Below are 25,571 nucleotides of genomic sequence, written 5' to 3' on the forward strand. Positions count from 1 at the left end.
GTTTGAAAAGCATCGTTTAATATAAAAAAATTTAATGTATTAGAATCCGAGATATTATTGAAATTTTTTTTAATTGGCTATTTTTCAATTAGTAAACAAGTAGAAAAAATTATTGACACAAATTATTAGTAAAATGAATTTAAATTAATAATTAACTTAAAAAATAAATTATTTATAAAATTTTTGATAAATATCAAATGTAAAGCTATAGATTTAATATTCAGTCTATACACATTAAATGTATTAGATATATCATCTTCAGAATTATTTTGTATTATCAATTTCAACGGTAATATGATTACTAAAAATAGAATATTATCAAGAATTAGTACATATTACGTACCTAAATCATATATTTGAAGTTAAATTTTTTATCCACACAAATTTTGCTGATTTTATTTTCTTACTTTTGTGATAACCCAAAAAGAAAAACAGTAAATGGTTAAAATAGTAAATTAATACAATCTCGGAGGTAAAACTATATTGAATAAATGACATGAAATATACCTATAAAATTTTATGATTTATCCTTATAGTTTATTTAGCACAAGATTGTTTGTGGTTTAAATTAAATTTGCATTTACCTTATATCACATGTCACGTAATATTTTAAGTATTCCAATGTTAATTTCGTGAATTAAATGCATTGTGTATACGTTTCACACTACAAGCTGTATAACCAATAAAATTATTAAAAAAAACGATTTAATTTTTAACAATATGATTTCGTAACAATAAATTTACGAATGATTTTTATGCGTAAAAGATTTTTAGCATTCTCTATACTTTTATTAGAAATATAACTTTTATAATATCTTTATTTTTATCTTTGTTGAATAATTTTTCAATTACCAAGACAAAAATTAAGACTAAAAAATTTCTCCATAAGTTTCTCAATGCTGTCCACAGACATGATATTCGTTAAATCAAAGACGTTAGTAACGAGACTAGCTACCCAATAGATATAGAATTGCAATACACTTAATCCAATCGAATTATAATTGAAATGCTTTAGCTTTGTCTACTGGTACATTGTTCTATAGAACATAGACATTAGCAACGAGGCTAGTCACCTAGTAAAAAATGCTAGCAATGGATGTTTACCATTAAATGAATACTTAAAGTTGAGTTGGGTTTACTCTCATAATAAAATAATTTAATACAAAATTTTATGTTTAAATTATTAATTAACATTTATTTTCATAATAAGAGAAATAAAACATTATTATTTAACGAACAAATAAAATTAAAATAAGATATTCATCAAAACAAACGAACAACCGAAAAAACTTCTTTTAACAAGAAAAAATTACTCTTTATAGTCTGAAGGGGTAACCTTTGTGTTCCTAGTGTGATTGTGGAAACTGAGATCTTTTATTTCTTATTGGTGAATTATAATGGAGGCGTTGGTATTACTTAAAAATATGTATAATAAGTAGATTTAATCTCAAAGTTAGCTGGTTATATTATATTTGAAATAAGGAAATGATTTTTTAGTGATCTTGTATATTTATGTGACATGCTTGTACAAATGATATTATATTTTATGCTATTATTATAAGTTATAATATAATATTACACTTATTGTCACAGAAGATTAGTGAAAATAAAAAATTTACACTGGCTTCGGGAGTGTTTGTACGAAGCCCCTTGAGAATACGACACCTTGACCAACTACGCCGTTTGACGTTTGTTTCAAGTACTTAGCTGAAGTAAATAGCTGACTATTTTATTCGAAGTACTTTTAAAAAACTATCTAAGCAACCACGCTGTAACAATGTTAAAACTATTTGCATTTTTCTTTATCAGTCCCTCGATCTGGAACGTGCTTCTTCATAATTATGCAAACCTACTCAAAGAAATCTCCCTGTTGAAGAGATTGCCATCAAATGCACACACATAACTTATAAACTTAGTTATACACATTTTATTGTTAAGCTGCTGTTTTAGAATTAATAAATGTCCAATAGCAATAATTAATATTTTCAATATATAACTGTTGTGAACCAAATTTTATTTGTAACATGAACAAACTCTATTAATTATTACTTAGCTAACATATAACTTTACCATAGAGCTCTTTACTAGTATAAAAATATATTTAAATCAATAATAGATGTAAAGAAGATTAAAAGAATGACGCGCACATTTTCATTATATTTCAAACGAATTATTTTGTTGTTTTCATGTAGAACCAAAATAAAATAATTATTAAAATTTAGTTCTTTTTCTTTTTTCCTCGCCTTAATCCCAAATACTTGGGGTCGGCCAATTATTAAAATTGACTTGAATAATTAGTTACTTAGTTATAAATTGTATTAAAAACCTTGAATATCATGTACTGTAGTTTATTAAGAATACTATTTTCCAATTGCTCGTTAAATATTGATTTTTCATAAAAATATATAGATTAAAATTTGATTTTTATAAACCATACATAGTATATAAATTTAATTACAAGAAATTTATTTTTATGGGTACATTTTAGGAATAACATTCGAAATTTAATTGGAAACCTATAACTACTTTTTTATTACTAAATAGAGATTGGACTAAATAACTTTTGATTAGTTTTATATTATTATTTTGAGATATTGTAATATAAAGATTTAAAAAAGGTAAAGATCAGTTAATGTTTAAAAAATTTCTCTACGTTACGCAAAACTAAACATTATATTAACTCAAACAGTAATAAAACAAAAAAATTATAATAGGTTTTCATTTAAATTTCGTGGGTTAGTCAAAAAATTCTACTCTTAAAAATAACATTGTCTTACAATCAACTTGATATTTAACTATGGTTCATGTAATAAAATAAAATTGTAATTTATACATTTCTATAAAAAAAATCATTATTATACAAAAATGGGGCCTAATATTTTTAATAAATCACACTATATATTAATAAAATTAAGGACATAATAATAAACATACATTTTAACAGAAAAATATAATTGATCCAATAAATATAATAAACATTAATTAAAATAAAAGTTCGTGTACTACAATTAACGTAAATTAAATGTTCAATAAAATATAATGTAAAAAATTTGATTTAACTAAAACATAAAATAATATGAAATGTAATTCGTGCAAGTAATTTGTGCCAGTCCACATGAATTATACGAGAGAAAAATTGAGAAAATTCGAACAATTCAAAAATAAAGAAATGATTTTTGTTTAGTAAATTGTATGATTATACAATTACTGTATCTACTTGTTTAAGAAGAATTTAAAGCCAAAACTTGATATGTAAATTTCATGTTTAATATACTCAAATTTTTACAAATTTATTCATTTTATTAAATTACTTAAATGTACTGAGCTCATATTTATTCAACAATATAGTATTCTTCATACAATAAATTGATTGTTATAAATATTTTATCACTAAAACAAAGCATTTTTTAAGAAATGTTCACGAGTGGGACAATTATAAGGATATTTTCTAGTTTTATGTCGATTTTAACTGCCCCAAAACCAAAATAATTTACACGGCTACATACAAATTGGGAAATTTCTATAACAAAAAATTCTATAATGTATAATTTGTATACATAACTAGTCTCAATAACTGAGGATCTAGCCAAATCAGTTTACGACTGTCCAGAAAGTAAGTCAAATGTTTCATTAGCTCTTTAGCCGCCGTTAGACAGTTTATTATTTTTACTATTTTTATTTAGATATGAATATCTCTAAAAATTGTATAAAGCTAGTTTTTCAATCATGAAGTTGAAAGTGTTTCAATAATATTTAAAAACAATAACCATAAGATTCACCTTAAAGGCGCTACTCAATAACTTTTCACTAGTAAACGAGGCATAATCATTAACCACTATATGGCAATGATTTTTTACCAGATGGCACAAATACCACTCACTTTATATATTAAAATATGCTATGATATAAAATGTGGAGTAAAAAATTTGACATTAAATTGTGCATTATTTATTTAAGACAAGCGCGTCAGGTATAATTAATACCATGTTCTTCTTTATCCAATGTTAAAGAGAATCACATCAATTAGTCACGGAGTTTTCTGTAATGAATTATTAGTCAGTGAGATTTATGTAATGTTCTTAATATATTGTAGCATACGCACTATGGTTGCTTAGTACTTGATATCTATGTATTGTCCTCGTGGTTAACGTGACAATATCCCACACCAATTTTGATTATCATACAAATGTGTGCACTTAAATATGCGGTGTGATTCTTGTTCGTTACCCGTAGCCGGTTTCCAAATCACTGGCGCCAAAATGACCGAAACTTTCGCTACCAAACAAAATGTGACAGTCAAAATAATATCATTAGTGTACAATATTGTCAAGGCGTATGTCCTATTGCATCTCTTTAAATGGTAAATAATACGATTTTTTTGATACATTAAGTTAAAAACATTATCATAAACAATAAAATGAATATTACAAATGATCGGTACCGAATTATATGACGTCTTTAGATGTAATAAAAACTATCATAGTAAAGAGTTCGAATAACCTAAATAGAAAGATCACGTGTATACAAACAAACTTTATGAAGTCGACAAATGTGTAATTTATATTTTGGTAATAAAAAAAAAAAATGCAAATTTGGTGAATTTGAAAATAAAACTACGAACTTAATAATAAATTATTGTTTGGGTGGACCGTCTATTTATTTGAAAGTAGTTTTACATATTCATTGGATTAAAATCCTGTCCAGGTTCGGACTAATGGGAAAACCCCTTATATCCATGACCTCAGACCATGGATATAATTTTAAGAGCTTAATCGACGAAAATAATATGAATTATAATACATATTTTGAAGTGTATTTAAACGTTTTTATAAGGGCTTTAAAAAATGCTTCAAAATAGCAACTAATTGATAAAAATGTAAATGGCCTTAAAGATTGTCTTCCGACCATATTGAGTTAACTACAACAATTGAAAATATGCGCTTGTCAGAGGGTATGTCGAATAAAGCTAAACGCTCATCGCCGATAATCCATGAGTTAATTGAGAAAACATCCCCTTAAAGTATCTGAAGATCGTAAAAAAAAAATCGTGTGCGATACGAAAACCTCCGATAGAAGTTTATCGAAATTCCCATCACGACGCATTTGATCCGTAAAAAAGCTTGGCCCGTCTTAATAAAAAATAAAAACAAAAAGGGGAGGATTTTACAGGCACACGTGCCGTGCGCAGTTATTTTCTTTCCGTAATTTTTCTTCGTTTTAAAACCGCCACGCTACTCAACAGCATAAACCACGGGGCTAGGGGTGCCCGCAAAAAAATAAAAAAAACTACTACCGCCGCCGCCGGATAACGTGCACACTTTGTGTTGGGTGGGCGCGCGTATGTGCGTTTGTGCGCGTCGTGTCGTGCCGGCTACACCGCCGCCGCTAGACCGTCGACGGTTGGGCCGTTCCCGTCAGTTTGTGTTTGGCCGTCGTTCGCGCGGCTCTTCCCGTGCGAGTCACAAGCAAACAAACCTCCGCCGGAGCAACCGCAACGCGCGCGTATTCTTATTACTCGGATGAAGATTTTTCTCGTTTAAACCCGTCCGACTTTTCATGTGACATTTGTGTTTGTACTGCTTGCGCACATTTAGAAAAAAAAAAAAATTGTTTTACACATTTCTCGGTTCGAAATGTTTGTCGTGTACCGCGACTGGCGGACGCGTCGTCCGCACCGTACGGTCAACCGGACCAAACGGTGAAGAGTCCAACTGAAACATTGGGGTCGTTGCAGCACGTAGTGTACCCTAACGGCCGCCGACCGTCGAACACCTTACTCGGTACGGTTTTTTACGTTCTAAACGACTCGAGGAGAAGATAGCCAAAGGTCGACGGTAGGTCTACCCGTGCAGACATGGTGTGTGGCCGACGACAACGACGCCGCCGCTACGCACCTGAATCCTCACCTGCTGCATGAGTCGCGTTCAACCGCTTACGTGAGTATTGCAATCCATTTTTATTTAAGACCTTTGGATAACGCGTGAAAAATAATTAATTACTCGATGATTAGACAGCAGCAGTCGGTGAACTCGACTACGCGGCCGACGTATGTTTTATCAAGCGACAACCACTACACTGCTCTCGTAGGACATTTAATAACATTTTTTTTTTTTCCGATGTATTGTGGTCACGTTTATGTGCTACGTCCGTTGAGGGTGTGTGAGAGTTGAGACGAGCTGACCGGTAATAATTAAAAATAGGTGTACGAGTGCGTATGGACACGCGGACACACCAAGAGGGCAGGATAGTAATTACAACGGGATGAGTTCGAGTAGGAGGTGAAGGAGTTTAAACGAGGAAACGAAAAACGCCGGCTAGTTAATACGGCGCCAGGCGAGAGACCGTGTAATAATATTAAAATATATCTAATTTGTGATTAACGGTTAATACACATTTAATAACATTAACTATGTATAATTGAAGTACTCGGTTTGAGACGGTCAAAAAATAATTATTAATTTTATCCGTCGGACCGAGTGACTTTCAGAACAACAGAAAATAAATAATTACTATTAAGATAACGAGCGCGTATGAGTTTTGCAAAACGTTTCTGAAACCGTCAAGTTTATTTTAGTCAGGCCGTAAGCATCTCTACTCTCGCACGCATTTTTTACTCAATATTATTGTACGGTGATCAGTGTACCGTTTAATTGGTCGTATTCATTACGACAAACTGTTCAAACGCACCGTAATGACTATATTATGTTATTATTATGTTTGTAAAGTGTTGTCAGTTGTCGAGTAATTGAAATGTTATACATGTATTTTTCTTAACTGTCGTTTCCCGCGTAAGCGTTTCAAAACATTTTATTATTTATTTATTTGCCCTATCGCGGCCCATATCAGAAAACACAATCACGTAACGTGTTAATGTACCGCAGATAAAAAAAAAGTGTGCGAATGACGAGTTGATTAATTAACCTACACTGAGATTTCAAAGTACAATGTGATTTAACAGATTAATCTACAGTCGGTTGTTTGTAACTCTTTGGCCGTACTGCAATTGTAATGTTTATCGTTACTATACAAGTCGGAAATGAGTTCTACTGAATATATCATTTGAGTTGGACGCATAATAATAATTATTCATATAAGAAGTGTAATTTGTTTTCATTTAAATACTAAATTCACTATTAAATACTAAATAACATCGTAGAGTAACGTGACTATAATAGAATAGTTGAGCCCGAATAAAAAGTGTCATCTCTAGAATACACCCGACTCAATTGCACAAACGACTTGCCTTCAACCACATTCACAATTTAACAATTTGATTCGGGTGACTTTCCGACAAACTTTTTTGTGTGTTCAATTCTACATTGTCTATTGTTTAATTTACTTTCACCGCTTATTGCACAACGTAAACACATTTATTTCATTATTAAAAGTTATTTTACTTTTTTTGATATTATGTAATTATATCGTTGAAATTGTTACTATTTTTTTGTAATATTGTAATTGCACGGAGGTTTCGTAACAAAGACAATCATTAAAATGACAAATTTCCATTAATGCGGCTCAGACATGATATGTTTAGCCTATTGCGCGTTCAGCTGGACTCGATAACTTTAGCCCGTCCGCGACGTCGTTAGAATTGGTCTTTCGTACGTTCGAACGGAACAATTGACTAACAGAGTCCAGCCGATCGCAATTTAATTTCTCAACAATCAAACTCGTTTGAAATAGTTCCTTAGACGGTTCATGATTACTGATAGGTTTTTTTTTAACTAGGTACTCGAAATTCCTCGAGCACTACAAACTGTAAGTCCTCGTCTCTTCAACGAGCTGCACATGTCGTGTGTAATAGGGAAAGGGACAAAGAGTTGATTATTAAGTAAACTGTAAGCAATTAACCGGCGGGCTTTGTCTTGTTGCGTAGTACTGTTGACACACTGAGTGTATACGGTAAAGGAGAACTCGTAGTAATATCGTATTTATATGGAATGCATCGCTATAGGTCTTGTTGAGGACCCGCTACTCGGCAGTACACACTCCATCCCGTGTTCTTCATTCGCGGCAGCAACGCAACACAGTAAGTAATAAGCGTACATTTTGTGTGTACAAACACGTATTAGACCTGTACGAAGACTGCGGAGATAACACTCCGGATACACCATTATCGTCGGTTTCTATTACATGTTTACACGGATCGTGTAGAGCGTCCGTTCGATGGGCCGCGTTTTGTCGTCGGGTTGTTTTTTTGGAAACCTTGAAAAAACATTTTTTTTATAATACGCTTTTGATGTACACACGGTGGAAATCGAAATTTCCAGTTTCTTGTTTCTGTATGTAATATTAAACAATCTATTTACAATCGGTGGTAAATAGTGTTGTCTCGCTAGTGGTACTGATAAGGAGCGGTCCGGAATGGGATGTTCGAAGGATTACTCACTACTGCAGCGGTCCGAGAGTTGCGACCAAAGATTGTTATGCAGCACATATCCACGTTCATAGTAAATGAGTCATTCAGTGATAGATTCGTTGTGTTTATTTATCGGAAAGTTGGAAGACCAGGAAAAATATCAACCAAGTGTAATTTATGTCATCGTAACTTTAGATAACTAATGACCATTGACTCATAAGCTTAAAACAATTTAATTCCTCGGTGAACGCGTGGATTCCAACGCAATTTTATTGATTTAACGATACATCGTCATATTATCGACTGCATCATTTAATATTCTAAAAAACATAATGTGTTAACTTTATGAAACAACCAAAAATTTATTTGTTTTAAATAAGTTTTTCGAATATCAATATCGAAGTGGCGACGTTTTAAATTGACAATGCAATGAAATGAGAAGTTCATAGGTGAGGTTAAATACAATTGACACTTGCCCTCGTACGGGTTGATTGCCGTACACAATAATGGTCAGTCAATAACTTGTTTCGTCGCCAGAGTCTGAGGAGACGCTAATGCGATCGGTCCATTTTCATTGTATATGTGATCGTACCATAAGAGCGTATAATCTTATATTTAATGATGCCGCCGAGAAATCATCAATTAACCGTATACCTAACAACTGTTGTCGCATGTACTATCGATACTCACTGCCTAATACTTTCTGTGACTCTTTCTGTAATTAACACTATCACGAGGACTACTTTAGCGGTGAGCGCACGAGAGTATTTCGAAAAATCAATTTTAATCTACTAGTAATATCAATAACTGACTGCGTTGATAAAAAAAGAACAATGATAAAAATAACTAGTACATTGTGGATAATTTATTGTTGTTCGTGCCGTTGAATTAAATCCAAAAGTTCCAACCGCCCCCCCTCCCCTGAATCTGGTATCGGTTTCTAATGCTTTAAGAAAATGTATGCGTATTTTTTGCCAATACATTTTTCGAGGAAAATAAATTTTATTTGAAACTACTTATTTTTTATTTTAGGTACATTTTCAATAGATACGATATTAGTTAATAAATGATATAAATATATCAGACACTAATACAATTAAATACGCGGTAGATCAATGAATAATATTAATTATTATATTTATCTATAATTATAATATTTTATTTTTTACATCTAAAGTAAGATATATCAAAAGTTAAAACAAAAAGCTATTCTATAAAAAAAATCGTTTGTAAAAGATTTTCCTTTACCACTTGGTTTATTAAAAAAATGTTATTCCCTTTTCGTTTTTGTCACAAATATAGTAACGATTTTTTAATTTTAAATATTTCTATAAAATCGACCAATATCCGATTGATTGTGATTAGGTGAATTTGCGAAAACAAAAAAAAATAACACAATTATTCTAATTATCGTTGGCCAATATATAAGTGTAATTATTACTTGAGTTCTAGTAAAAAAAAAGAAGGAGTAATAAAACTAGTCCTCCTTGGGTTGGTCACGAGGTATTTCAAGCCTGAGAAGTGATAGTAGATACTACACGGTTTTTTCTATCAATAAAATATGTAATTTGTTATTTAACCGAATTGACGTTATTCCAATGACGTTGGTAGTGTACACGAATTTCCAGTGGCTGTTAATCAAATAACGCCAATCTCGAATAATTAAGAAAACGTTGCGTCGACGAAAATCCGTGACGGGTTATTATTATACATTGTTGTATCAAAATAGGATATGTCCAACGTGCAATACGAAAATAACAATAGTGTTGACTTTTATTGATAGAAAACCGCCACCCACGTTCGAGGGGCCAACTGAAAGCGAACTGGATCCAATACCGACGAAACTATTGACATGCCAAAACAATGGTCCGCAATCAATTACCGTGTGTCAATAATCGTTCGTGTTTAACAACAGGTGAACCGGGTTAATAATTATCGTTGTTCCCGCCATATTACAATTACAGTCAGTTTCCACGCAGGTAGATCGTTTTCCTTGCGATCATAATCATCATACTGTCGTTTTTTTCTCGCAAAAACACCCCGCAAAAGACATATTCAAGGTCATGCGATTAATTACCTTACAGCAGCCCGAGAACCGTTTAAAATTCAATAGATATTCAAAATAGACAAAATGTAGGTCACGCATAAATTACGGTGTATATTATTGTTGTTGGGCCGATTTTGAGGTTTGAACGCCGCTAGAGGAATTCATGTAAATGACAAAAAATAATCCACTTGTTGTTGGCTCGTTACACCTGATTATTAGATATGCACGACGAGATAGCTGGATCGATGTTTCAGCAGCAGCAGATAGTGTTGATATTTAAATTTCATCGTTACCTACGTCACAGTTGTGAGATGCGACAACCATCTCGCTATTATCAATTTATAACTAATAGCCAATGAAGATGTATAAAAAAAACTGTGCACGATTAAAATGTTAATGACGCTGCTAGATACATTCGATGTTGTATACTAATCACAAAAATGACTAATAAAATATTTGTCGTGATTGTTGTTGACTATTATCTCGTGTAATAGATTCGACTATTATAAAACGATATTATACGTCAGTGTAGTTGAAAATATTTGTTACGCATTCTAAAACGTATTTTATACGTTTTTCATGAATGAAATTAGCGAGGAAATTTTTTTTATTTCCATTGCACAAACATGTATTTAATATTCGAGTACTTAATGTGATTTCGGTGAGAAGGAATTTTTTCTTGGTAAAAATATTAATTTTATAATATCTATAAACGTTTGCAGTTGTGGAATTTACATTCTAAGGTATTGCATACTGAATTCGCATTAACTTAAAAATAGTATTTGATTTGAAATTTTTAGTAAAAAAATCAATATTTTATTTATAACGAAAATTCTTCTTCTTCATACTCGTTTCTCTTTCCATTTTGAAATGTTAATTAACATAAGTTGTCCAATATAAATAATATTTAGTTTGTGTTAAAATTTTCAATTAATATTTACCGATTCAGAAATACCGTATATTTTGAATAGTCGCTAAATAAATTATTTTATAAAAGTAATTTGTTTTATTTCACAGACAACTTTATGATGACGTTAATCGTATAAGTTGTCTTATGATGATTTATTTCCCTTTGCCCTCAGCCATCCAAGTTGTAATTACATAGTCGCTTCGAGTTACGCTTCAGTGTAAGTGTCATTTGTTTCTCACGTCTGATTAAAAATTAACAATCGTAGTGTCATTAAATAATGTCAAAATATTTATTATTGTTGAACCGGAAGGTAAAAGTTTGTTAAAATGATTTTTCTATGGATACTAGTTTTCCCGGCTTAAGATCAAAATAACTTCGAAAATTCGCTGACTTTAAAACATTTGTGTGGCAATGGACATTATGCACAACGGCGTTTGTAGATTACGATTATTGACGATGATGAGTTGTTAATTGTCCTCACTCCAACGGACCACCCTTAAGCGTTTTACAGTTGACAGCTCTGGTCGGATACGAGTAATGAATAGTAATTTTATACACTTTATATTCTTGGTACGGGCGTAGACCAGCAACTAGAAATCAACGGTGACCTGGCACGTATAGGTCGTTAAAAAAAATGTACACCGCTTTGTTTTCGAACCGATTAACTGATTTATTTTTTTTTTCACATTCAACGGCGACTGCCTGTGACGAAGCAGCGGTCGCATCTACTTTTGTGCGAAGGGTTGTTCCGGTTATATAGGCAGTATGTTAATACATAGAACGACGTCAAGGGTCGCGAGATTGGTGGCCTGCAAAATTGTTATGTCCGTGAAATTAAAAAAAATATGTATATTAATATTATCGGTCCAACTGATAATATATTTTGAAAAAATTACTTGTTAAATGGTTACCGTCACACAGTATACAAATTACAGTTTTGTTTTATTGCAATTGTTTATTAAGTAACAGATACCATTAAACGAATAAACTGCGTCGCATTGAAGAATTTTATTCACAAATGCTTAATGACAAATCATTCTGAAGACGAGTCTCCAAAAAAAAAGCGTGTAAGACTTTTTATAAAACAAGATAAATGGTTTAAGCGAGCAAAAACTAATCTAAGCTTCTATAAGTGATAATTAAACGTTTTCACCGGGAGACACGTATCTATTGAGTGTACTTTTTGAACACAAAAAGTTTGCACAGGCACACACAAACATACGGATAATGGCTGCTGTACACAGCAGCTCTCTTGTTTTAGTAGAGTTTGTAGCGTATAGCTTTTAAAAATCGAAAAAACTGATGTACAATGCAAATAAAAATAGTAACTATACCGACACGATTATTACCGTCGCCGCTGTTGACGCCGTCGGCCATTGAATAGGTTTACATGAAGTATTTAAGTGTTCATAAAAAAATAGTTAGAGGAAAAATCAACACAGTCATGTAGGTGCCGTGGTTGGCAATAAAATGTACTTCTTATATCGTACACGATCAGAGGAACCACAGTAATGTAAGCAAACGTATGTGTGTGACCCCGACGGCCATCGAATCCCGTGCAAAACGGTCCAGACGACAATTAAAACGTTCCAAGCTAGGTCGGCGGATTTACTGATAACATAAACTGATAATGAGTAATATTTTCCTTTCTATTTACAGTCGAACGTTTCGAAGTAACAATAAAAAAAATAGTAGTACAACGCAGATTAGATGAACGGTTGCGTGTTAGCCATAGGAAGGGGAGCAACAGTGAAAACGAAAATATTTCCTATTGTTTTTTTTCCTAGGTATGCTAATAAACAGTTTTGTTGTTCAAACACAGTACAGAGATTAGATTTTTTATTAGACAAAAGCGCAACCGACACAAGTTTACTGGAATGTTTGCTGAAAAACGCTAATACATCATACGGGCTCGAGTTATTGTGCAAAGTTACGCGATTGTACTGCGTATTCACAACGACAAATTTTGAATTATGCGTTTGTCGTAACTTATGATCCACTTTGGCAGTTTCTACAAGACACAGAATGTTCTAAGGGGTTCGTGTCTCTTTGAATATAACTTGATCACACTTGGGGCACAGTGTCATACGAACATACCGTATTTTGTTTTATGATCTGTTAAAAAATCAGCACATTTCGTGTCCACACATTTACTCGAACGCGCGATCAAATGCGAGTAACAAAAGGAAGTTACGGCGTTTACATTATGTCCAAAAAAACTTGGGGTTGTTAACCGACGACGATGAATATGTGGTAATGTAATCTCGTGTCTTGGACGAGTGTGGTGTATAAATAAGTATATAGTGATTTATTAATTGAGCAACAAAAGCGCGTGTATTTGGGACAAAGACTTTTTTTAACGCATTTCTATTCTACAGTGCATCGACCCACTCGCTGTGCATTTCAAACGGTTGTGTTCGACACAATTATTCAAGTTGTAAAAATACCGTAGTTTTACCCTAAAGACGTCTGTAAAATTAATATCCTTTTAAAACTCACGTCTTTACTATAGTAAACAAATGTGCTCGAAAAGTATAATTAATTAGCTTTTCACGACGTGTACGACTTCATCCAATTGCCGACCTGACGTTTAATTAAATAAAATATATAGCTAAATCACTAAATATGATAAAAAAACGTGTATACACTATGCGAGCACTTCAAGGACGCAAAAAAATTCTATACTTCGTGACGGCAACCAGCGCACCCCAAAATCGTGCCCATCCGGATGCAATAGGGTTTGTCTGCTACACTTCCCCCAGCCCAATGTATTTGCAATTTAAATTGTCCGCTTCTTGTTTATTGTTGAACCCTTTTGCCATCCGGTGTGCGGTGGCGATGATATCTATTGGAAAAAAATCAGTTTCATTATCACAACGCTGAATTATAATAATGGTCGACAAAAGATATTGTAGTGAATGAAGAGAAATAAGGTCTAGAACCGTCAAATGTGTCGTAACGCGTCTCGCCGGTTTTATTGCGCTATTATAATTCTACACAGCAATGCATATCAATGAGCCGTTTGTAAATTATTATTTGCTATTAATTTCTGGCGGCCATTTAGTACTACAGCGAAAAACTATTATTGCATGAACATTATGCCAATAAATCCACATAATGTGACATCAAAAGCGCCGATATCTAAGCAATTGTTTTTTATTTTTTGCAAATCGTTCGACCATCTATCACCAGGAAAATCAAATCATGGAATAAAAAACGTATTGGCATCGCGCTTACTCGGTTGTTCTAAAAATGCTGTTCGGAAGGTTTATGAACCCGTACAGAGTGTATGTTATTGGTAGCATAATTAGTGTATTGTTTTTTTTTTTTTTTTTTAACTAAGATAACAAAACTAACAAGTAAACGCTAAATAATTACGACCAAGTTGCGCCGCATTGTCAGAATCTCGAATAAATTTATTTGGTTCAAATATCTCACGAACAACAGTTGAGAATGTGTTAAATTAATTAATTATTATGGCTATGTTTACATACATTGCTCAACAAGTTATTATCAGTTTAATTTGTTTATCTTTCGGCGTTAAAAAAAAAAAAACTATAGTACAGCGTAATTTGTTATATACAGCTGGTATTAATACACTGTGGTATTAAGCCATTTATAATACCGTGTACAAATCCTTTATAAGTGTTTTTTTTTCTATAAGTTTGTTATTACTTCTTCTTTTTATTCAACTGTGTCGTTTGATTACTATTAAAATTTTATTCAAGGAATTATTTCAAGATAGTTTAGCATGGACAAAACTATGAATATCAAAGTAATAAGTAGTTTTTAACGTGAATAGTTGTTTTGCTAATCTCTAATCAGTTTTGATTTGTCAATAAAGAAAAAATGAACAGTTTGTACTTACAGAAAAGGGATTTCAACAAGTCTTCTTACTATAGTGGATATGTATTTTTAAACGGTTTTTTTTTTTTGCTCCCTTTAATCCAGTTCATAAAATTGCAATTACTACTCGATTTTTAATATGCAAACATCATTCACAGTTTACTCGTCAAAAAATACATACAAACAGTTTTTTGTCGCTAATAAACCCATAATCGTTATTGAACCGATTCGAAGAAATATTGGTTTCAGAATGATGTGTTGCCCTACGCATTTTTTACAATATAGGCGCGAGTCAAACATAAAATAAACGATAAATTTTACCAAACAGTAACTAGTTTTATTCGAACTGCCACGTCAAGTTGACGGACTCGATCGCGACATTGTCGCAATAGTCTGAAACTCAAGTGTAAAAAATACAATTAATTGTGTGTTCTAGAAAAAAATCGAATACGATACACAGCCGGTCGGCTTACAAACACCGCACACATCATAGCTGATGCGTTGCGTTTCGGTACGAAAAATGTGTGTATTTAAGTATTAAAAAATTACGTTTTTATCATCATCGCCGAACTATAGATTAAGTACAGCAATTAAGTGCACGTGAATGAATGTATTTTTCAAGTGCTTCAACGAACGCGTTCGTGTACTTCAGGAGAACCACTCGGGAGATTTTCTGTGCCTACTGATATACAGTCCCAATCCGTGTAACAGTAATATCATTGGGCCGTGTGTTCTTTGCCACAGTGTAATAATTCATACCGACTGCTATAAATTATCACTGCGGACTGGAGGCGTAAAATTTAGTGAAAAACGCACAAATAGTATTTTAGACAGCGTTTTTTTTTTTTTGTCAGTTTCACTATGGTAGTCACCTGACCGCTTCCTTAATTTGTTATAAATTATAAATACATCAAAACAAAAAAAAAAAAAAATCATACCGTATCTATTAGTGACCATCGCGACGTGCGGTGGCACCGCCAAGCCTCAGTACTACCACTTATAATAATAATGTGTATTAGTTCTTAATCTTTCACATGGGCGCGTAGGCATATTATAATATGATGATGTATGCTACAAGTGTGCGATTAAATTTCAAAACCTAGTTTGTGTGTTATAAGTATATATATATTTATTCAAAAAACACTCGGTATCGTTGTGCAACCGACCAACAGTCACGTTTCAACAGTAGGTTACCAAAACGATTCGACAACGTGAAGAATCCACAAAATACAGTAATAGAACTACTGCGTGTAACCGTATTGTTTAGAAAGACAATCGATTCTCGAAGTGTTTTCAAAGGCCTATCCGGATGAATTTAACCTTATTAAAGTTTATTATTTTGTGTTCGCCGATGATACGAGAAGGATAAAAATGAAGCCGTTTTTGTGCCGTCTCTAGACGCTTTAGAAATGTTATCTGCACATTATCTCACTTGCAACTTGCAGTGCTCCAACGGGAACTGCACGAAAACAGAATTGCCGTCTTTATATTCGACAAATTAGCAGCAAACATTTGTTGTGTCTATTCCATTCGTGTTGCAACCTCGAAATGATCGACTTGATCGAATAAACCGACGGCGTTGTCGCCGGCGGCAGGTGTAAAACACCTCTTTGGAGTACAAACGGAATACTTCAAAGGAAATGTAAAGACTCCGGTGCGCGTCCAATCGCCATCGCTTTCCGTCGCATTACATTCCGTGCACACTTCAACACTGCGATTGGCAGCTTGAACTGAACGCTCCGATACGCCCATCCTGCTGGTGGATTAACAACGTGACGCGCTAGCCACCACAGTTGCAACACGGCACACTTGCAACGGACTGCAACGGAACGTGCTAATAATAATGACTCGTGTGTGTAATTGACGACCGTGGCCGAAGTGACACGAACGTCAGAGCAGATCATTCGCGTTATAACTCGTCTTCGGCAGATAATGCAAAGTTTCAACATAATGAAATTAATGAAATGCTTAAAGTATGTCAGATGCCGTTACATATTGTATCGTTGGAACAATTCAGAACAATACTTCAACGCGATTTAATGTTACTGTGAAAAACAATCAAATGAATTATTTGCCGTACAAAAACATGGACCTTTTGAAAACGGTATTGTCTTTTCTTAATAATCACGTTCTTGAAAAGTTCCCCGAGAAAACATACCGTTCAAGAAATCAACGCATTATATAATTGTTTTAGAAAAATAAATAAAAGTACATTTTTTCTCTCAAACGTTCAACGATAACACTAGTTTACTACTTGACAATGGCATGGCACGAACATGTCATGTGCTATTGTGACTTAAACATACACGTGTGCGTATAGTATATCGGTTTGAACGCGATCGATGGCAGAAGACACATAAATGTCCTATCGAGTCTTTTCGAACATGTAATCCGAAGAAAAGCCAATAAAGTGCAACGGCTCGTAGTACTTGTATTGGCTCGAAGGTTTTTTTTTTCGTGTACAAAGACATTAGACGGAAATATATATATTTATCGATGTTGCCCAAATAAATAAAAAAAGATTTGAACGAATTTCATTTGTGTAATCTCAGCCTAACGGAATTTACTTGTAAAACAGTTTTACTAAAACTGCATACTAGATTTTACACTTCGATACCTTCGTCCGCTGAATTCCTAACATATTTCAAATATTGGTACAACAATATTGACCAGATTGAGAAACATAAACGTTCGCATTTCACCAGAGCCTAGAAATGTGTTATTAAAAACTGAACATCACTTAATAATTATCATTTTATAGTATGTAGTTACTATGAACATGATTTATTTAGTAATTTTGAGCTATTCGATTATATCTCGCAGTGCCTACTATTGAATGCATAAAAAAAACTAAATACAAGTGCACAATCAGTTTATTGGATAGTTTTTTCGAATTAAAATCCAATATTTATAAAAAATAAAAAGTGTAATAATTTGATTAATGTGTGCTTTTCGGCTATTCGCTGTAAGCATGACGATGTTGATGACCGTTTCTATGTTATTTAATTAGACACTCGTTCACAATCATAGCCTGCAGCTGTACACGATGAAGCTTAAAAAAACTGTGCGCTGTAAAACTAGCAATAAACCTCCTCAATTTGTTTATCTAATACACATTTTCATTACTTGCACACCTGATAAATGATTTTTTTTGCATGTGTGTTAAGACAAGAGTTGGTAATAATTCAACTATAAAACACTGATTAACAGTATAATTATAGTAATGTAGGGGAAATTTATAGAAACGTTATAGTACAGATAAAATCCGTACCAGTAATTCCATGTTTTCGTACCGTTTACCGACAAAAAATCACCGCTTTATGTAAATACCTCGTGCAACGTTCTGTCAAATAGAAGGTGTCGACTGATTGCTGTATAGATGAAGTCCGGTTTTTTTTTCATAGGTAGCGAAATCTAAATCAATCGTTACACAACGTAGTGTAGTTTTTATAGTACTGGCCGTTCGCGTGCCTTCTAATGGCTTCCGCATGAGACAACATACATAATAATATAACTGCGTTAACATGTAATTATCGTAATCGATTGGCCAGATGCAAAAAAATTCAACTAGCAGACGCCTTGCTACTCGTGCAAAGGTATGTATCTTCACAATCAGTTCTCGGTGCGCTATTAGTAACAAAATTAAAAAAAAAAAACCAACGTTTGATCACGATGAAACCCAATTATGTGCGTTTTTTTTTTCGTCGTGACTCTTAATCCGTACGCCGTATGACTGTCGGTTTGTGTGTAGGTTTTTCAAGCAATAAATTTCACTGGACCCGCAACATCGATGGCGCCAGTGTTCAGAAATTTACTGACGTTGCACACAGATGCGGCAATCGGCTTTGCGCTATAACGAAACACAACTTAATCACTATCATCGTAGATTATAACGTGAATGTGAATTATTAAGATAAACCATGTTTAACCATACAATAATAGTAGTAAAAAAGTATAGCGCTGTACGACAACAACAACAACAACAACAATATTTATTAGCATAATTCAAACGAGATCCAATACATTATCCGACATCGACTGGCAACAGCTGCGAGATTTTTACAAGTTTTTACGTGCACCGAGTTCAATCATGTCGATAATTAAAATGCATTTCATATCAGCAGTCATTCGCACTGAAGAGTACTATGAAATGATTGAAAGACAATAATTAACCGATAACGAGTGACCGGTCGTGGAGCGACGGACACCGTATTTTGTTTTGCGCTGTTACTTCCGTTCTGTGGTCCTCCGACCTAATTCCCGCACCCCTCCCCACGTATAACTAGTTTTTGACATCTTACTCGATGCCAACGGGTTCAATAATCCTAAATCTCTGAATAATAAGTGTAAAAAAATACATTTGCTTGTGCACTTTTAAAAATAATAAAGGGCGATATGTATAATAAACAGCTGCTTTTTTACTAAAACCTTTAATATTATATGGTACCCTGATAAGCAATTTCACTGTAGTAGCCATCTGGGCGTAAACAATTCTCTAATAGGGTGATTAGTTTTTCGAATATTTCATAAGCACGATTGAACACAATTACTTTATTTTACGCTTAATGGGTCCAATCTCGAAAACTGACTTTTCTTTATTGTTCAATAACTCTCTTAAAATGACATGAAAGTCGACAGATCGTGATGATTTTCAATACAAATCATTTTTTTTTTTTTTTTTGAAAAACCTAACGTTATATTGCCCAAGTCATATTACTAAAATTACATTTTATCACTGAACTGTAGAAAAAATATTAAAATATCCGAATGTATTTTAAACGAAGGAGAAATTAATTAGTTTTCTGTAATGGTGTGCCACCGAACCAAATGTCCTGTTCAATGATGAATCGACAGACCAACTGAATTAAAATGCATTTTAATAGTAAATTATGACATTAGTGCCATTAATGTGTTTTAAGCTTTTTTAATTGTTTTCTGTTGAACTGAAACGATTTTATACGGATTTCTCTGCAAGATAATTTCCAATTTCACAGTTGTTATGCGTGCAAATCCAAACGGATTATGGGAACAATTTAAAAAGTAACTGTTGACTGTTAATAACATCTCGCTTCGGGTATTACGAAGGGTAAAATAATCCCATTGTCTTTAGTACTAGAAAATTCAATTATTTACAGCAACCGGTGTATCTACTACGGTCAGTGCATGTAGATGGTCCGACGATAATAACTCAATTCGGATTAAGTGGAACGCGTGCGGCAACGGCCGATAAAAAACCCACCGTCCGGTCAAACCGTTCGGCAAGTGACACCCCACTCCTGTACACACGACGCACATCGGACAAATTTCAACTGATAATAAATTTTCCAACAGCCAAATTGTTACCAGTGTGCGATCCGTGACGAATAGGCGGCGTTTGGTCTGTTGGAAATTACCGGGGGGCAGGTGCACCGCCGAACATTTGTCGGCGAAAAAACGTCGTTTGTCGACCGGCGACACCCAACAGCGGTTGGGCGGCAACGACATAATAACGCCGCTGATCATTGTGGAGAGAAGAAAAATCTCCTACGGCGCGACCGGTGCTCCAACGCGTCGTGCCACCTAATGCCCAATAGAAAAACAATCATTACCCTGACCGCGCAACGGTCGCCGCCGCCGCACCGTCTATAAATCACCAATATCATTATTGTCCCATTGGAGAGATCGTACCGTTCCCTACCGAAATCGGTTGAAATTTCATATTGCGCGCGAAGAACACACCGAACGGTAGTCGGGTCGAAGTGAGCGGCATTGTGGTTCTCAATAGACGGCGGCGGCGGCGTGCTGTTGAATTCCGCAGCAGTTGTTATTATTAGCAAAGGTAATTGCGGTCGATATGCACTCCGTTGTTCGTTCTCTCGGTCTGACGCGCGGTGATTGGCCACGATTTATTAGCGCGGCATTAATAATTGAAAATCATTAGAACCCGTAATAGGTTGTTATTATTATAAACACATGTAATGGTGTACGCCGGCGTTATTATTTTTAAAACACCTCTTGCCCTCTCGCCCAGAGGTTCATAATGACTGACCGCGGTCAGCCGTCAGGTTGACAGACTCGTTTTCATCGATACGCTATTAATCCGGACCTATCATTATCTCTACCGTCTTATTTAGCCGTCCGGCAGGTTTTCCACGAAAATTATTTATACACGCGCACATTACAATACAATATCTGCCGGTTATCAGCCACCGACGTGCACTGTTATCGTTACCTATTAACCATCCGACGACAAGCTTTCGTTTCACGCCGCTGTACGTTAATGCGTTCCACCGTATTATGTTGTAACCGTGCGCGTAATGGACACGTCCACATAGTTCTAGTTAAAAAATAGTTCCAACCGAAAACCTGTTACGGGCTCGTTAATCGACGTCCCGAATCTGCCGTCGGTTCCGAGCGCTCGCGTTTCGTTGATCACTGCCAGTAGTCGCCCCTGTCAGTCATCAGTTTCCATAACAATCCCTTCTCGCGCAACTTCTCGGATTCCCAGGGAACACTTCAGTTCTGCAAACAGTTCCAGTGCGTGACGAATGGCCGGAATTGCATGTAAAGAGAATGTCACGATGTTGTTATTAAACGCGTCTGTATCGGACACGGTGAGCACATTTTTTAGAAAACGCGCCGAGCATTTGACCTTAACCGCAGACATTCATAACTGTCACGCCGTAAACGGTTCTGAAAAAACATTCCTTGCTTTTGATTAAACATTCGCGTGATGTTTAGGAAGTAACAACCCTGAGCATATATACTGGCGGCCAAAATTATTAGATCACCAAAGAAATTCGAATTAAAATTTCTGTCGATAATTTTTTGCAGGTGAATTATTTTTTCTTTGAATCTACAGCAATCATGTTTGTTAATATTATAATAATATTTAATAAACCAACAAGATATCAAATCTTATTTGAAAATAATCTTAAAGTTATTGTGTGATCTAATAATTTTGGCCGGCAGTATATTTTAAAAATCTAATGGTTTTATTGTATTTTTGAAATCGAAAATCACCCGTTAACTATTTGATATTTTTAACAACATTTGTGTGTACGGAGGTGCCAATAACATTGGAAGGTTGTTTGTTAGTCTTCGTGCGCTCAACTAAGAGCGACTAATTAACGAAGTTATAGTAATTAATCCGGTTGTTGTTTATTTCGTTAATGTCCAGCAGGTGCCGTTCAAAGCCTATCTCGGTCAAAGCATTAGCACGTCTGACTTTAATGGTCCAAACGATTTGTACCGAGACGTTTTCGGCACAACTTCGATGTAATAAATTGACAGTACACAAATTTTGACCGTATAAACGCACACGCGATGCCTCCGGTCATCACATCAAAAGGTTGATGTCATCATTATTCGTACGCCACTGATTATTCTCATAAAATAGGTCAATGGTCACAAGAGACGATTGAGTGTTAGACCTATACATCTTTTAAGTGCCATAAAAAAACAACTGCAGTTCCACTAAAACATTATGATACATAACTATAACCGCAGTTAAATATCGATGCGAACCTGCTAAATGTTGGCGCCTATGACTAAACGCTTGATAGACAACCGAATGGTCGTTTAGGCGCCGCCATCAGTATCGTTCATAGGAGTCTGCGGTGTGTGGAATACCCAAAATAGAATATGAATGTATAGTATTATGATAATACTAGGAATATAGTAAGAATGTGCGTGGGACGCGTAGTCAGATACCGAAGCGCATATAAGTAATGTATTCAAAGCCGACAGATTCGATTTATTAACAAAAAAATATTTGGTGCCTACAATGAATAAACTTGTATCTAACTTAAATAAAAAAAATAATTTAAATTATTCATCATGATATAATGAATTCCTAGATTTTCACACGCGAATAACGTTAAAAAAAATAAGCCTAGTTGTGTGGTCTTAAGTTTCACGACGACGCACGTGTACTATTATAGTGATTTTCAGAGTGGAATCAATTAGTGAAATGATTTTCAATTTCAATGACCACATACTGTGTTGTCGTTCTAAAGATAGCTCAATGCTTTCAAGGCCATTTGGCTTCCGAATTTTATGCGCGTTGTTCGCCGGGTTATCGACTTGCCATACTGCCAGTTATCATCTTGCAACGTCCGTGGTGTATGTTTTGCCTAAACAAAACGCCGGCCAATTTGCCAGAAATTCACCTTGTCAGACGTTTTTAATAACTTTTAAACCAAATAGTTCAATAGAGATGTACTAATTTATTTTTTTTTATTTGTAGGTTAACAAAAATAATCCAGAGTGCTTTCGTTCTATTAATGGTGAGTATCACATTTTTATTTTAGTTTTGATGAGTTATATCATATATATAAATTTAGACTATTGCTTTTTTATGTTAAATACGAATAGATTTTTAAAATAATAATTTATCTTGATATTTGTTAAATTAATGTAAAAAATATTAAAAAGCTATCTCATACAAGTTGGTCCATTGTGCACACCTCATACATGAATTGTCTTGGTTCGGTTTACACACCTAATTGTTATCACCGAAGTGTTATTACATTATAACTTTGAAATCTTGTTAGAGTATATAGTAATCATATTATTTTTTAAACTAATTGCTGTAAAACTGTTCAATTTCTTTTGTGATAATTTAAATTATATTATTAACATAGTTATATTGACAATATTTAATGAGTATTATTAATCTAAATTTACAATAAAAATCCACTAATTTGTTATTAAAATATTGTTTTTAAAAAGTGTTGGCTATAGAAATTTTCTTTTTTTTTTTTTGCAAATTTCATTATACGAGTATATTTAATTTAGAGAGATATTTCTTTTTATACGAATAAAAACATAAAGAAATTATCTCTTTAAATTGACATCGGTTATTTTATGAAGAATAATTTTGTCAAATTTTTATTAAAATTGAGATTCTTGATCATAGTAGTATTTCTTGGTGTAATTATCGTTTATTAAACATATAATATAATGCTGAACGACTCCATTATTATTTGATTCTATCTAATTATAATAGAATATTATACAAAAATTTCAAAAACAAAAGGTTCAAAAGTTATACATTTAACTATTCATAAAAATCATTTATAAACGCCCAAGTTTTCCCTTAAAAGAATGCCTGTAAACGTTAAAAATGTGAACGTATGCGCGTGTACGCCAGTTTTTAGAGAAAACGTGTGATGGCAATGACCTATTACCGTTAAACACTTTATCGGTATGGCAGCATATTAAATCCCATCGATAGTCTATATTATAAACGTTATTATATTCTAATACGTTTACAGATACCTGAATTTAACTCAATATGGACAACTCATTATAACATCGGTAATAGGTATTACTTTAATGTTTCAATAAACTGCAGAGGAGTCTACGCATTCCTTTGATGGATTTTTATTAATATTTTATTCCCCTTGGATTTTTTACAGACCAGTTAACTTTTAAACAGATTCAGTGTACGGTTTACCCAGGTCATAACCGGATAAGCGTCGGCGGCCCCTTTGACAAATTACACATTATACTATCTAGCGCCACCGACGATGAAAACTCGTCCCGACTATAATTGTTGATCATAAAAATCACATTAAAAATGTTTTAAAAACCCATACGAGAATGGGTTTTTAAGTAATACATTATTTTCATTGATAAGCTAATTAAAATATTACGACTGTTGAAAAAAATTCAATCGGATAAAAGTAGTCATAATATTATTTTTTGATAATTCTGTTGAACTGTTTATTTTAAAGCTAATCTCAGCAGTAAAATAGATACGATGCCCATAGGGTGTTTACAAACACTGATATCAATTAACGACTCGTTTTATTATTCACGACCACTTGTCATTTTGTCCAAAACAAGCTATATCAGTTCATATTTTACAAACCGTTTTTTAAACCGACTCATAAAACAGTGCAAACGAGACATTATGCCATAATCAGCTATTTGGATTTGCATTAATTTTACTATAATTCAAACAGTTGAATATATAAACGCATTCAAATATTATGACAGGTCCATCAGTCCAAAATAATATAAACTACTATGTACAGATATTTATCAGAATATGATAAATATTATTATAGTAAAAATATTATTATCAAACGTATAAAATAATTAAATCAATTAGCAGTACTTAATCAAAGTACATTTTTTAATAGAGTAGTTTAATGTGTCTCATTCAGACTTCTTCATCAAATGTTATATTAGGTTTTCGTTTTGTAATGGTTTTTAGTTAATCTATTTTCAATTCAATTCAAATAAAATAAATATTTGTTAGTATTTTAACATAAACCAATAATATCTTTGGTATTGAGTTTAAATAGTTTCAAAACTATTAAATGTGGTATCGGCTTAACCGACTCGGCAAGTTCAAATTTCTACTGGAAACGCACCACGGGATCCGAGTAATCGTCGCCTACTAAATCGTTAGAAAC

The 25,571-nt window shown here is 33.6% G+C and overlaps 1 protein-coding gene across 3 annotated transcripts in view; it reads left to right on the top strand.

Annotated features, from left to right (window-relative positions):
* The first annotated feature begins 5,381 nt into the window (after positions 1-5,381).
* Positions 5,382-25,571, top strand: part of LOC126897277 (uncharacterized) — a 30,954-nt gene continuing 10,764 nt past the window's right edge. Inside the window, exons 1-2 of one of the 3 annotated variants that reach the window (XM_050670777.1) lie at positions 5,382-5,936; positions 23,393-23,432. In XM_050670777.1, the coding sequence (XP_050526734.1) occupies positions 5,914-5,936; positions 23,393-23,432 (63 nt within the window). In that variant the 5' untranslated portion in view covers positions 5,382-5,913. The remainder of the gene's footprint in view (positions 5,937-23,392; positions 23,433-25,571) is intronic. The other 2 variants (XM_050670776.1, XM_050670778.1) reach the window with 2 other exon arrangements.

The sequence above is a fragment of the Daktulosphaira vitifoliae genome, unplaced genomic scaffold (genome assembly GCF_025091365.1).
Source record: "Daktulosphaira vitifoliae isolate Bord-2020 unplaced genomic scaffold, ASM2509136v1 Scaffold_2, whole genome shotgun sequence".
Classification (NCBI taxonomy): Eukaryota; Metazoa; Arthropoda; class Insecta; order Hemiptera; family Phylloxeridae; genus Daktulosphaira; species Daktulosphaira vitifoliae.